Here is a 14,351-nt window from a genome sequence, read left to right on the forward strand (position 1 = left end):
GTGGAAATACAGAAAACAACTACGAAAAACTAACACATTTGATTCCTACACATAGTAGCATAAATACGGCTACAGCGTATTATAAGGACAAGGGTGTCAGTGTGGAGTAGACCTGTGCAGCTCTATTTGTAGCTGCACTTTGCCTGCGCTTCCTACTCAGAAATGAGACTCACTGAAATGGTTCTGTGGGATGGAAACACTGAGGCCCTCACAGAGACACAGGGAGTGTTTCTTTCTTACCCATGATGTTCAGGATGTTGTCAGCTATCTCCGTGGGAGTGACGGTGCCCTGCTTGGTGTCTGTCTGCAGGATCTCCAGCATGGACTCCAGCTTGTTCAGAGTGCTGTTCTGACACTCCTCACAGATGAACTCCCGACTCACCGCCTGGAGAACACACACACGCAGAGGGATCCTAAGTTGCTTCTTTGGCCGCTTACTTCCATTCTAGCATGATCTGCCCTTTTCAAATTGCCCTTAATGTTGTTTTTTTTCTCCCTTCTTTTCTTTCTATCTTTCTATCCCTCCCTCGCTCACCGTGCACTGTGCCAGAGCAGCAGAGGTCTGCTGGATGTCGTTAACCGTGGTCAGGTCTAGAGCGGTCAGAGCTCTGGTGATGTCGCTGCGGACTCTGACTCTGTGACCGCGCTCGGCCCGCGACACCCGCACCGTCTCCCTGGTCTGCTCATACTGAAGGAGGTAAACACAGGCGTGGTTATAGGCTTAATGTAGGACCAGGTAATTAATGATCGGATGGATAAATGTGTTAATCAAGTGGTGCCCGGCGAGGCCTCTCTTACCTCATTGAGGACTGTAATCAGAGCCAACGATAACTCTCGGACCCTCTGGGAGTCTCCCTGTTCTAACAGCTTTTTGAGTGTGCTGTCTGTCAGCCCAGACAGCCAATGGGGAAGGCTGCTGTACTCAAGGGGCGGATCTGGCAGCCCGACCTCGATGGACCTGGACACGAACATAAAACAAAAAGCAGCTAGCGGTTACTGAATATACTGTTTCTAATGTTGTGTGTAAGGGCAGCAATGTGCCTTTAATGAAAGGGAAAATATATGAGATTTAGACTTTAAGACACACTAACTTCAGTTATTAGAGTCAGATAAGTTCACAAATGATTTTTTAGCGATGTAAGCAGCATGGCTTCTCGGAATGGCAATGTCCGTTAGTTGGACCGACATATTAACAACTATCCAATGAACTGCCATCAAATGTTCAACAACCAGATGGGTTCAAACTAAACTTTTGGCAATCGTCTTTCTCACATGCAACTGTCCAACACAATGCGTTAGTCCAGCATGACATTTAAGAGACATACGGTATTGTACATATGTTCCATTCTTTTACGGGAGTTGCTGTCAAACCTAATAATAATTTCACACTATAGGGCTAAATGTTTCTATTCAACACACTGGTAGAGGAAATGTCCAACATTAAGCCACCTGAACTGTAAGCCACCGCAAAGCCGACCCTTTATTTCAAGCACTGTGGTTAAATGATTTGGCTTTTCTACCTCTATAGGAAGGTCAGGGGTCAACGCCAGGAGAAAAGAATTGGAGTCAAACGTACCCTGCATTCCAATCCCCATACTTCCCTACTATTTAGTATGCCAGAAAGAGATTTAGGATGTCCAAATACATGTACGTCAATTGTAGTATAATGAAAATACATAAATGCCCTACTAACATACACATCAAAAGCACTTTGGAGTATTTGTCTTTATTCTTGACATTTCTCAACATAATTAAAGAAAAATCTTCCTTATCTGATTTTTTTTTTCTCTCCTGTGGCCCTAACACTCTTCTGTACTTTAGTATGTAGTGTAGTAAAAAGAAAGAGTATGTGATTTGGAACCCAGGGGTAGTTACTTGTTGAGTGCAGTGATGGCGGCTCCCTGGTGGTCCTCTACTGTGATGGATACGGCTACACGGTGTCGGGCTGAGCTGAAGCCCGGGGGCAGGAAGGCAGAGTGCTCCGGGCTGCTGCCTTTGTACACACAGAAGTCCTCGCAGTAGTCTTCTCTGCAGCGCGTCACCAGCAGACTGTAGAGCAAAGGAGTCCCTGACACCCCCAGATCACTGTAGCCTGGAGGCAAGAAAGTGGCAACGACAAAAGACTAGAATGAGTCATGAGTAACCGGGGGGAGAAATGTCCTTAAGATTAAAGCTGTACGGGGCGCCCTTAGCTCAGTTGGTAGGGCGTCCCCCCCCCGGGCCGGGCCCAGCAGCACACCCGGGTTCGATTCCCGCCCGCGGTCTTTCTCTGCATGTCACTCCCCTCTCTGCCCCATTTCACCTCTGTCTCTACACTATCAATAAAGCATAAAAATGCCAAAAAAAAAAGAAATAAAAAAAAAGACTAAAGCTGTACTACGTAAACTATGTAACAGGAATGTGTGGTCTCTTGATCCACTGCTCTGCCACGTCCAAATAACCAGCCCGAATAGTTATCCAAAGCTTGTTTTTGTTTATATATTTGTCGCTAGTAATACGTTTTCAATTTCATGTCACTTCCTGAGTGCCTGCGTGATTCTGGCGTGAATGTAGCGGGGCAGACAAGTAGAGACTCAATATTGTATTTAGAGAACTGGTCTAGTCACAGTCAAACTCAAGTGGAATGGTTATTGTGGGCTAAATGACACTGAAAAATAACATTAAAAAAACAACTTTAAAAAAAAAAAAAAGTAAAATCTTACATACTACAGCTTTAAGCAAAAATTGGATACAACACAGTGTATCGTGGACCAGGTGTGTGAGTCTTCTTACCTGAGCAGTTGAAGTGCACCCGGTCCACCAGCGTTCGTATCCTCCAGCCTTCAGCGTCTCCCTCCCCGTACTCCAGGCCCGCCTCCCCTCCCCCCCTCAGGTGGCATGCCCCTCCGGCCGGGGGCATGTTGTGGTGCAGAGTGATGGAGGCCTGGCCCTCTCCGTCCAGGCTGTCGTCAGTCACCAGCAGGGTGAACTTGTAGGAGTCTCCGTGACGCAGTACGCCCTGCCGCAGCACCAGGTTCATGCCGTCACTGCCTGTGGTGGTGGAGGAGGAGTCCAGGACCAGGGGCTCATTCTGCAGAGTCACGGCATTCCAACGCTGGAACACAGGCTCATTAAGCTCAATCATTCAACAAACACATTCAATGAGCAGCTATTAGCCGGCTTAAAAGCTTTCAGTAAAAGGTGGAAAGAACTTCATGTGTTGTCTGGAGCCAGCAGTGACGAGCAATTACATAAATGGATGAATCATGGCTTATGGAAATGAGTCAATAACTATAGATATATATATATATATATATATATATATATATATATATATATATATATATATATATATATATATATATATATATATATATATATATATATAATACAATATGCACTAGCTTAGGCTAGAGACTGCCGACATTTTGATGAGAAGATTGAAGAAACTTTCATGTTGCCCTGTTCAATTTTTAGCTAGTTGCCTGGCAACTTCTAAGTCAAATCACTGCTTCAGACCAAGTCATAATCCAGAACATAAATCTACCACTGGCATTTTGTTCACTTTCTTTTGTCCAGATAAAGTCAAAGAGATATAAGTCTTCAGTACTAAACAGCTCTTGACTGCATCTTAACATTTATTGTGCAGACATTGAGCAGAATCCTATAGGACCTTGTTCGTTACTATTCCAATTAAGAAATATTTCTTAAGTAAGTACTTTCAGAATCTAAAAATGAATATTTCTGAAGTCCGACACCACTTTTCTTTTGAATGTGCTGAGAAGTTAAACCATGCTTTTAAGTACTCATTATCACATTATTCTTCTTAATTAAAAGAAGAAAAAAAATCATCTAACAAGACAAATCCCTGACGGAACATTACTCCAGTGTGGGCCGCTCTTGATTAGCTGCCAGTAAAGTTTAGAATTAGAAGCTGTTTCTATTCCAGCTGACTTGTTCACTTGTACATGTAGGACTACAACATGTGGTCAGATATATGCAAAAAGATTAGCAAATTCAAAATGACCCCTGTGCAATATGGAAACTGTAGGACAATTTGAGGCCCAGTGGTCCCCAACAAGTGGTCCTTTTGAATTGTTTCCCTGTGTAAGTAAAGACCAATATATACTATCTATGGACCAAACATATTCTCTAGCTCCGGTTGTATGATGACCTCATTCTCACGCCCACACAACACTGCCTCCATCGCAAATCAGGGAAAGTCTGAATAAAAGAGAGGGTGGAACTAGGTGAAGCGGGAAGGACGTGGAAAAGTTGATCTCTGTGGTTATAACCTCATGTAGCTGTGACACAGAGAGTTCAATTTGGAGTGAATAAAAGTGTAAGTCATTTTGCCAGAGTGTGTGTGTGTGTGTGTGTGTGTGTGTGTGTGTGTGTGTGTTTGTGTATTTACCCCACGGTGAAAGCTCTGGCAGTTGTCGCAGGTTCCTCTGAGGTAGACGTACGAGTTCTGGCTGACCTCGTAGATGGACTGGGCCTTACAGGACACACACTCCAGATACACCATGGGAATATGGCCACTCTGAACGAGCACCTATCTCACACACACACACACACACACACACACACACACACACACACACACACACACACACACACACACACACACACACACACACACACACACACACACACACACACACACACACACACACACACAATGCTGTCAAATGTTAGCAATAATGGCAGTGGAGAGACAACTCTATCCTATCCTCCCGCTCTGATCACGAATGCCGACCCACCCGCCTAAACACACTAAATACGAAGCACATGTTGATCCATTTCTCTTTCCTTTTTCTTCCCTTAGTTTACGCATGCTTTCACACCAGTTGCAAACAATAAGTTGGATGCCATGTTAGATTTAGATTAGAACACATTCAGTCTCAATTTATTGTTCCTCGTTGTTGAGCTGAACAGATACCAAATGAAAAGCTGTGAAAGAAGGATTCGTCCACGCTTCAAACTTGAACTGTTGTAGACAGTAATGTAATCCTTTGTAATCACTGTATGAAACTGTTTATTGTCATTACAAGGTCTCTAAACAATCTCAGGTGAATCATGTTGAAAATACATTGAAATGGCAATAATCCAAAAGTTATCTCTCCATATTTGTAAGATCGGCAGACAAGCAAGTACGCTAACAACACATGAACAAGACAATTTATTTGATTTTATCGTTATTATTGTAGTATTATGTCTTCATGAGTGTGTATCCATCTACATGTAATTAAGTAAGACTAAATAGAAGTTGAAGATACTGAACATCCTCCCTTTTGGCAGCAATAACTGCAACCTCAATACTCAAACCAGCCAAAGGCCAACACAAACACAACTACTGCCTAAACTACATCTTCCACTGTGGTCCAGCATGAGCAGCTTTTTTCCAGACCGGTGAGACTTTTTTTTCCCTGATTGCTATGTGTCACAAATTACAGAGAGAGACACTTTTTCTGACGGAATAAGTGGCACCTTGGGCTCTCAGAGTTTTTTCTAACTGGCCGACAGCAGGCGTCAGAGTGAGTGAACATTATGGAATTGGTCCTGAAACCTTTGACGGGTTCATTTTTAGCTGTTAGCTATTACCATTCAGTTTGTGTCCAGGAATGCAATATGAAGAAAAAGAGTAACATATCAACATTGCTACATGTTTATCGTTAGCCTCATAGCATAATTGCCTACATCATATTTACTCTATTACTACTCTACTTTTACCCTTACTCTACTCTATTCTACATCTACTACACTCTACTTCTCGTTAGCCTAATAGCATTATTGCCTAAGTCATATTTTAAGGGTTATAGAGTAGGGTAAAGTAGATGTAGAATAGAGTAGATGTAAAAGTAGAGTAAACATGATTTAGGCAATTATGCTTAGAGGCTAACGTTATTTTAAAAAGAAAATATTATCGGCTTATCATTTTTAGATTTTATTTTTATAGACCCCGATCTTGATATAAGTATCGGGCTCAAAGGTACCTAGGGGCAAAGTCCCCCTTATAGCGTACATGTGTTCACGTGTGTAAGTGTGTGCTTACAGTCTGCGTGGTGGACTCTGGTGGCATCCCGTCTTTGTTGATGGACAGTCTGAAAGTGTATTCCACGTCCGCCTCCAGCTCCATGCCGGAGATCCCAAGGTACGGACCGCTGGAGCCCAGGCCGAAGTTCAGAGTGGAGCAATGCTGTACACCCTGCAAGCAGACATTGGGAAAAGAAAACCATCACAATCAGAAACGCTTTATTCGCTAAAATGTCATCAAGTCAATCATTTGACTGGGTGTACAGCTCATTAAAAACAAGGAATTAAGTTAAAAAAGTTACAAAAATACATAGGAAAGCAAGACAGTAAATAAATGAGACACCATACTAACAGACAGGCCCGGTTCTATACAGTTAGATTAGGGTGGGCCTGTAGAAATTTTAGGTGGGCACACTGGGCAGAGAGACCGAAGATGCGAGCGCACATTTACTGTGAATTGTGTAGAACACAATATGCAAATAAACTTTGAGTGTTGCTGTGTGGGAAATTTGATTCTTGCATGTTTTTTTTCCAAAATTTTATGAATAACATATAATATACATTATATACAACATAATGTATATATTTTTTTAAATCACAGTATTAACTGTAGGCAGCCTGAGCTGATTGAAGAGAAAGCTTTGGGACTGGGCAACCTGGATGGTGGTAGTCCAGGGGCCGTATTCACAAAACATTTTAAGGCTAAGAGTAGGTCCTAACGTGCTGATTTAGGAGTGACTCTCAAAAATAAGGGGCGTTTCACTCCTAATTTTAGGACTCCTAACTTTTTAAGATAAGTGTAATTCACAAAGCATTTTAGCGCTAAAACTAGCTCCTAAATCTATGAAAAGCTAGGAGTCCTCTCGAGGACTCCTAAGTCACTAAGAGTAAATCACAGACACTCATTTGATGGCATTTTGGAGAGATGTAATGCTAGTGAGCTTTATAAAAGGTACCTTAATAGCTGTAAGGGGTTAATGATCTTAGTAAAGCTATGTTTAGAAAGTATAGACACATTTATATTTATATAAACAATTATTTGTTAAGTTCCTTTTCCTGCAGTTGCTTTGGGTTTACGATGCACTGAAAGTTACTGTTGGTGTCACGTTTGGGTTTAATTTGTTACTAGAGTAGGCCCATATGTGGCGCTTCCATCTCCTCCATTCCACAGGTCCGCTACTGTATAGTTGCGTGTCTCGCCTTTTTTCCTTCCGCATGCACTTTACGATTTCGCCAGTTGTTGTTTCTAAATGGTGAATTTCCTGGTTTGTCGCTGTCTGACTATTGCTGCATAGTTGAGGGAAATACAGTGAGAGTGCATGGCATGCAGCTGTTCAATGAGGATATTTTTTCCGACTCAAATCATTGTAAAATGTTAAATGAATAGACCTATGTGGCGCTATTGTAGGTTAATTGTGAACGAATGTGTGGGAAACCCTGCAGTATCTTGGTTTCATGTTAAATCAGTGTCACTTGTCATTAATTGTATATAAAAACTATTCACTTTAATACAGCGACACGATATGGATATCTCCCACAGTGGTTCTATCATAAACTCACTCTTAGCTCTCATTCCCTCTCAGCCAATCACTGTGGGCATAGAAGGTATGAACATGACATCATCCATAGCAACAGGGTCAACACCGCCCTCTTAGGAGACCCTCCCATTCCTTAGTAAAAGTTGGTCTTATCAGCTTTGTGAATAGGTTTTAAGAAATTACTCCTTACTAAGAACTTTTAGTGCTCCTTAGGAGTACTCTTAGCGCTAAGATAAAATGTTTTGTGAATACGGCCCCAAAGCTATACACACTATAGATATATAGTCTTTCCACTATTGCCTCCGATGTCCAGCTGGGTGAAAATAGTAGCCAGTCGAAGTCACGACCCTGCTAGAGGGGTCCGGGGGTATGCCCCCCCCCCGGGAGATTTTTTTTTACCTTTTTAAAGTGAAATGCATGAATCTGGTGCACTTTGAGAGGAAAATTAAGAGGCTAAATCTGAGGAATTTTGTGTGAACAAATAATTTGGAGACACTGGGTCATCTACTCTACTCTACATCTACTTTTCGTTAGCCTACTAGCATAATTGCCTAAGTCATATTTTAAGGGTCATAGAGCAGGGTAAAGTAGATGTAGAGTAGAGTAGATGTAGAATAGAGTAGATGTAGAGTAAAAGTAGAGTAGAGTAAATATGATTGAGGCAATAATGCTATAAGGCTAACGAAATGAAGGTATACATTAATTCATTTCTGGCACACTTTTTTTTTTAAACATGTTCCTTTTTAATATTTGGGCCAGGGGAACAGGTATCAAGCAGAGGTCCAGCTATAGGAGAAAACAGCCGTGGTGGAGAAATAAACTCTTCACAGGTCGGATATGACAAGAATGCCACTTGTCAGCCATGTTGTAAAATGCGCTGTTCATGTTGACACCGGGAACACAAAGGTTTGAGTCACATCTTCTAACTCTGTCGCCACAACAACGCGGTGAAGGCTTTTCCCGAGAATTCCTTTCTGAATATAGCACATGGATCGCATTGTGTCCTACAGCCCAGAAACCAAACATTTTGTTGTATTTGTATTTATTTGACCTTTATTTAACCAGACAGGTCATTGAGGACAAATTCTTATTTACAAAGACGACCATTAGCAGATTTCATTTATATCAAAGAGACAAGGAGACACTGTTATACATTTGAGAGGATAGAAACTGTGAGATTAGATGATTTTCAATAATTTTCATTTAATAATCGATCAATATACTCTATATTTAAAGTTTTAAAAACTATTTTAGTGCTTAGATACTTTATTTCTTGAGGCAAAATCTATGTTAATATTTAATAAGGTTCATATTAAGCGTTGTAATACATTTTCACTGTAAATGTTGGATGTAAAGCTCATGAAATCCCAAACTTCTTGGACACTTCTGACACACACACACACACACACACACGCTCTACAAGAAATCACATTCAAATGATCTGAGATATGAGTAGCGATTGTATTATGGGTAATTTTTCCTTTGAGCTAGAATATACTTTTAATCACTAAAGGGACGAAGTTGAATAATGCCCTCGCGAGTGCAACTTTGATCGCATGCTGGATTTGATGACTATAATATTAAACCCATTGTGCGCCCTACACTTGCATTTGCTGCTCAGTAGCTACCTGGGGCTATGCATGTTTGATTTCAGGCCCTTTGCAGTCACTCAAATGGTAAATGGACTCCACTCATATAGCGTTTTTCACAGATTTCAACCATTTTCAACCAATTATTTCAGACATTCAACCATTCACACACACACACACACACACACACACACACACACACACACACACACACACACACACACACACACACACACACACACACACACACACACACACACACACTCATACACCGATAGCAGCAGCTACCATGCAGGGTGCAAGCTAACTACCGGGAGTAATTTGGGGTTAAGTGTGTTAAGGGACACTTTTACATGTGGCAGGAAAACCAACCCTGCAATCTAGTGGACGACCGCCCCATATACCTGCTTAGAAAAAGCCACTTACTTTATATACTTTACATGGGTTAATGTCGCTATTCTACAGAGTTATTCTTGCTTCTTGGAACCACATGCGTTGTATGCGCTGAATGTATTATCAAGGATGTACTGTATATGCGGGTTTGAAGGTAATGGTGGCCCTCTCACCATCTTATCCTGCCTCATTAAACTTCCCCAGTCTCAGAACTGTTGTTTACTTCAATCTATGAACAAAAATAAATGTAGATATATAGTATGTACTTCTCTATTAGATCCACACAGTGTGAATGATGTGTATCTGTCTTTGCAGTGGAGCAGGCTTCAGATAAATGGCTCGTTTTAAACCGTTTTTGTCATGTGTAAGATCTGTGTACATGGTTTGACAGGCTAACATGCTCATTTAAATGTTGAAGACGGTGTGTTTTTACATACAATCAGGGCTGCTGATTTTTAACCGTTTGGCTGAATATAAAGATTACTTGCACAACATTTGCACTACATTTCGTACATTGTCGGGTGTTGAAAACTAGCATTTATGGTAATACACTGAAAACAATGCATCTGGTTCGTCTAATGATATTGTCATGTCCATGTCAAATAAAATCTACAATCTATATTCAGATTGCATGCAAAAGTGGTGCAATTCCAAATGTATTCGCTCATATGTGATTTCCGATTTGGACAACTTTCATATGTGGCTCTTGATGCAATACAGGACTGATTTTGGCAGTGCGACCTCAATCTAGGTAATATTGGAATTCATGAGATTTTTACTTAGTACTAAGGGCCTATTGCAGCCTTAAGGGTAGCTTAAGTATTAGCTTTAAGTATCTGACACTCCAAACAGCCCGACCCACTATTTTCAACTCATCAGGATGTAATTATGTGTTAAAGTGATTAAATGATGTGTTAAAATGCTCCGTCACTTCAGACAGCATTTATATGACATTACTGTTCAGAGCAGCACATCCAGGCTACTGAACTATTGATTCTGTTCGTAGGCCAGTGTTGGGAACGTTACTTTAAAAAAGTAATTAGTTATAGTTACTCACTACTTGTTCCAAAAAGTAACTGAGTTAGTAACTGAATTACTTTATAATAGAAGTAACTAGTTACCAGGGAAAGTAACTATTTGCTTTAGCCTACTGTAAAAAAAAAAAGTTGCTATATGTCAACAAATTTGGATTTTTCTGAGCAGTTTTCACAAGTCAGTTGAAATGAGTAGAACAGACAGGTAGGCCTACTTGTATGCTACATAACCTTTAACAGGCTATTTATTGCACATCAACATACAGCAAGAGGTTTATCCTGCACTTCAAGTATTTTGTTCTCAACAAAAGTATAGAGGAAACTGCTGAATGTACCGTGCTGATCTGCTATCACTGGATTCAGTTCAGGGGTGTCGGCTAAAACACCACTTAAAGGCCTACTTCACCGGTTTGAATATGAAGGTGTATTGAATTCTGAGATCATATGTAGTATAAATGTGCAAAAAAAATTAAAATCGGTTCATCCTAGCCTGAGAAAAGGCAGAAAGAGTGTTTTTTTTAACCCTATATTTCTCTTTCTCGTGACATCACAGAAAGAGAAATATAGGGTTAAAAAAAACGTACTTTGTAAATATTACTGTGATGTCACAGTAAAAGACATCACTCTTTCTGCCTTTTCTCAGGCTAGGATGAACCGATTTCAATTTTTTTCCGCACATTTATACTACATAGGATCTCAGAATTCAATACACCTTCATATTCAAACCGGTGAAGTAGGCCTTTAAGGCCAAACACGTCATAAAGCATGAGACGACGAGAGGAGGAGTAAGGATTTATCCTATGTTTATTTCCTTCTTTAACATGCACAGCAGCATACAGATCCCAGGAAAAGAACAATAGCAATATTCGGCTTGTGATGACACGCTAAACAGCTGTTGCAACCGGCGAATCGCGGCCGTTTAATCAATTTTGCAAATATACATGATAGGCTATATACTTGGACAGTAGGCATGGGACACTGTAAGCATCCTAAGCGAGATCATAGTTGTAATGATGTTTTTCCTAATGTCTAAATGAGATAATCTCCTCTCAGAACAGAAAAGTATTGTGTTGCATAAAAAAATGAAATGGTTGCCCCACACTAAAGCATGCAGTTCCTTGTTCTTGCCTCAAGAGGCTCACGTCAAACTTTCTCTCCCACCTGACCTAGAGCTGCCCCTCATGTGGTACCTACCTGTGTACCAGAGATGACAAGCGCTGTGTGAAGGCTAGCAACTGAGCACCAGTGACAATAAAGAGCGCTGAAAGACTTCTATTTAGGTAGACGGGTGAAAGAAGAAGAAGAAAACACAGCAGCTTGTTAGGAATGCAGATTTTTGACAATTTTTTTTTGACAATGATGCACAGCATTTTGACTGACATGAGGAAAAAAGGGAGGCAACCGGCCACAAAGAAAGCGACTGGGAAGGAAGAAAGCCCGTGCTATGCGTCGCTGCAACTGCCTCACAAACACAAACACACACGCGCGCGCTGATCACACATCATGATTGGCACAGTCGTTATAGTCTTTGTTAAGCTGTTTTGCCCAACTTTGTACTGTATGAAATATCACGTATTAGCGAACCTGTAGGACTAGCCTATATGTAGGCCTATATAAAATGTGTTCTGAGAAGTGAAATAATGCATTAGCCTATAGTATATTCCAAAGCATTGTTTCCCTTCCATGAGATCAACACATTTCCAACAACGTCAGATTATAGTTTAATAACGTGCATAAATTATAATTTGTAGAGATCGGGAAACTCCTTGCACTTACTCACAAGGGCGATGCAAACAAACTCAGGGAGAGCACGTTTCAACCGTGGATTGATAGGTGGTTACTGCGGCAACGCGCACGCTCACACAACAAATAAAATTCACTAAACAGGCGCTCCGGCTGACTGACGTGACGGTGCAGTTATAATGTCATCCACACTGAATAAAACACAACTTAAAACACACCGGTCTCCTCACTAGCAGTTTTTGTAGTATGGAGCCAGGGGTGCGTTCGGACTAGGCTACACAGTTCATTCAATCAATTCATAGTAACGCACCCAGACCCGGACAGTTAGATTAGGGTGGGCCTGTAGAAATTTTAGGTGGGCACACTGGGCAGGGAGACCGAAGATGCGAGTGCGCGCAGGGTGCGCAAGCAGAATTTTTTTGCCCTTGTAAGATATCTGCGTCTGCTTTTTGGCACATTTACTGTGAATTGTGTAGAACACAATATGCAAATACACTTTGAGTGTTGCTGTGTGGGAAATTTGATTCTTGCATGTTTTTTTTCCAAAATGTTTATGAATAACATATAATATACATTATATACAACATAATGTCCCCCCCCCCCCCGGGAGATTTTTTTTTACCTTTTTAAAGTGAAATGCATGAATCTGGTGCACTTTGAGAGGAAAATTAAGAGGCTAAATCTGAGGAATTTTGTGTGAACAAATAATTTGGAGACACTGGGTCGGCTGAATTAGAAGCTATTGAAGAAAGACACATGGATTTTCCATAGAAATATAAATTTGAAATAAAATATTATGCAGGGTCCTCTGGGATGGGCTTGGTGCTCTTTTTCTTTTACGGGACATATTTTTCTGTAATATAATGAATTAATTAAAATGCAGTGAGAGGAACGAAGCAGAAGAACTCTGTTGTCCAGTTATCTTTTTTTCCACAGACGAGGCTGAAATAGGCTATAGACTACAATATACACAGTGCATGGGCAACTGAGGGCAGCCCCATTTTCAAATATTTTGAAATAAACTCAATGCACACTGTGCATGCCATGGACTTGAACGTGACGTGATCAGTTAACCTCTGATTACCTCCCAGATGAACTGATTCAATTATTAAACTATTAACTATCTACCAAAACACTGTATTCCTTTTATTTTATGATAATTTACATTTACATAATATGATGTTGCTATCAAACACACAAACTTAAAAAAAAAACTAAATAAATAAAAAAATTGGGGGGGGCCCCCTGGCAGTCGGGACCCTAAGCAACCGCTCATTCGCTTATGCCTCGGGACGGCTCTGCTGACCAGTGACCACTATAAGCGGGTGGGTAACTTGGAGGCAGGCTGTCCTGCCCAGAGCCCACCCTATAATACAATTAGAAGCAATGCATGGTAATGGTATATTCTTTAGTATTAATTAATTGTCTGAATTTTATTTGACATTTTCTTGGACAGCGAATGAACAGGTCCGTCCGATAGTGTGCCTGGACTTCTTACACCTAAAAAAATAAAAAAATAATTTTTGATTGGGTGGGCACAGCCCACATTTGGGTGGGCCCCTGGCTTAAAAAACTAAAACTCTTTTCAATGAGGACATGAGCATGGAGCAAGGTTTTTTATGTAACAGATAGTGATACTCAGAGTAAGAGGTATGCAATATATTGATAGAAGTGGGAAATTAGATTTTAATTTGGTTGTAATAACAATTCATGCGGACAAAGTACCTACAAAAAGCTGCATAGGCGCACATTTGGTCTGTTATAACTTACGTTCTTTGTAACTTAAATGGACTTGCCATTTTAAGAAGTCCTTAAATCATCTTAACACATTGCTTCATTTCCTCCCACTGATGCTTATAAATGCTGAAACATGCTTTTAATACAACCCACTTTTTAAAAGGGTTACCTAAAAAAGAAAACAAAGGTTATTTCAGAAGGCTGCAGCCCAGATATCAAAAAAGAAGAGAAGCTGCACTGGGAACCTGTGTCTTTGAAAGAAATTCAATTTAAAGTCCTCTTTGTCTTAAATCCCTACATAA

At 40.7% G+C, this 14,351-nt stretch overlaps 1 protein-coding gene across 1 annotated transcript in view; it reads right to left on the reverse strand.

Moving 5' to 3' along the window:
* Positions 1–14,351, reverse strand: part of pkd1a (polycystic kidney disease 1a) — an 80,581-nt gene that overhangs the window by 20,925 nt on the left and 45,305 nt on the right. Inside the window, exons 24-30 of the mRNA XM_080029057.1 lie at positions 6,035–6,187; positions 4,394–4,534; positions 2,773–3,094; positions 1,876–2,092; positions 799–958; positions 536–688; positions 241–385 (exon numbers count right to left, since the gene is read on the reverse strand). Of these exons, the coding sequence (XP_079885183.1) occupies positions 241–385; positions 536–688; positions 799–958; positions 1,876–2,092; positions 2,773–3,094; positions 4,394–4,534; positions 6,035–6,187 (1,291 nt within the window). The remainder of the gene's footprint in view (positions 1–240; positions 386–535; positions 689–798; positions 959–1,875; positions 2,093–2,772; positions 3,095–4,393; positions 4,535–6,034; positions 6,188–14,351) is intronic.

Source organism: Ammodytes marinus (assembly GCF_949987685.1).
Source record: "Ammodytes marinus genome assembly, chromosome: 6".
In the NCBI taxonomy this organism is placed as follows: Eukaryota; Metazoa; Chordata; class Actinopteri; order Uranoscopiformes; family Ammodytidae; genus Ammodytes; species Ammodytes marinus.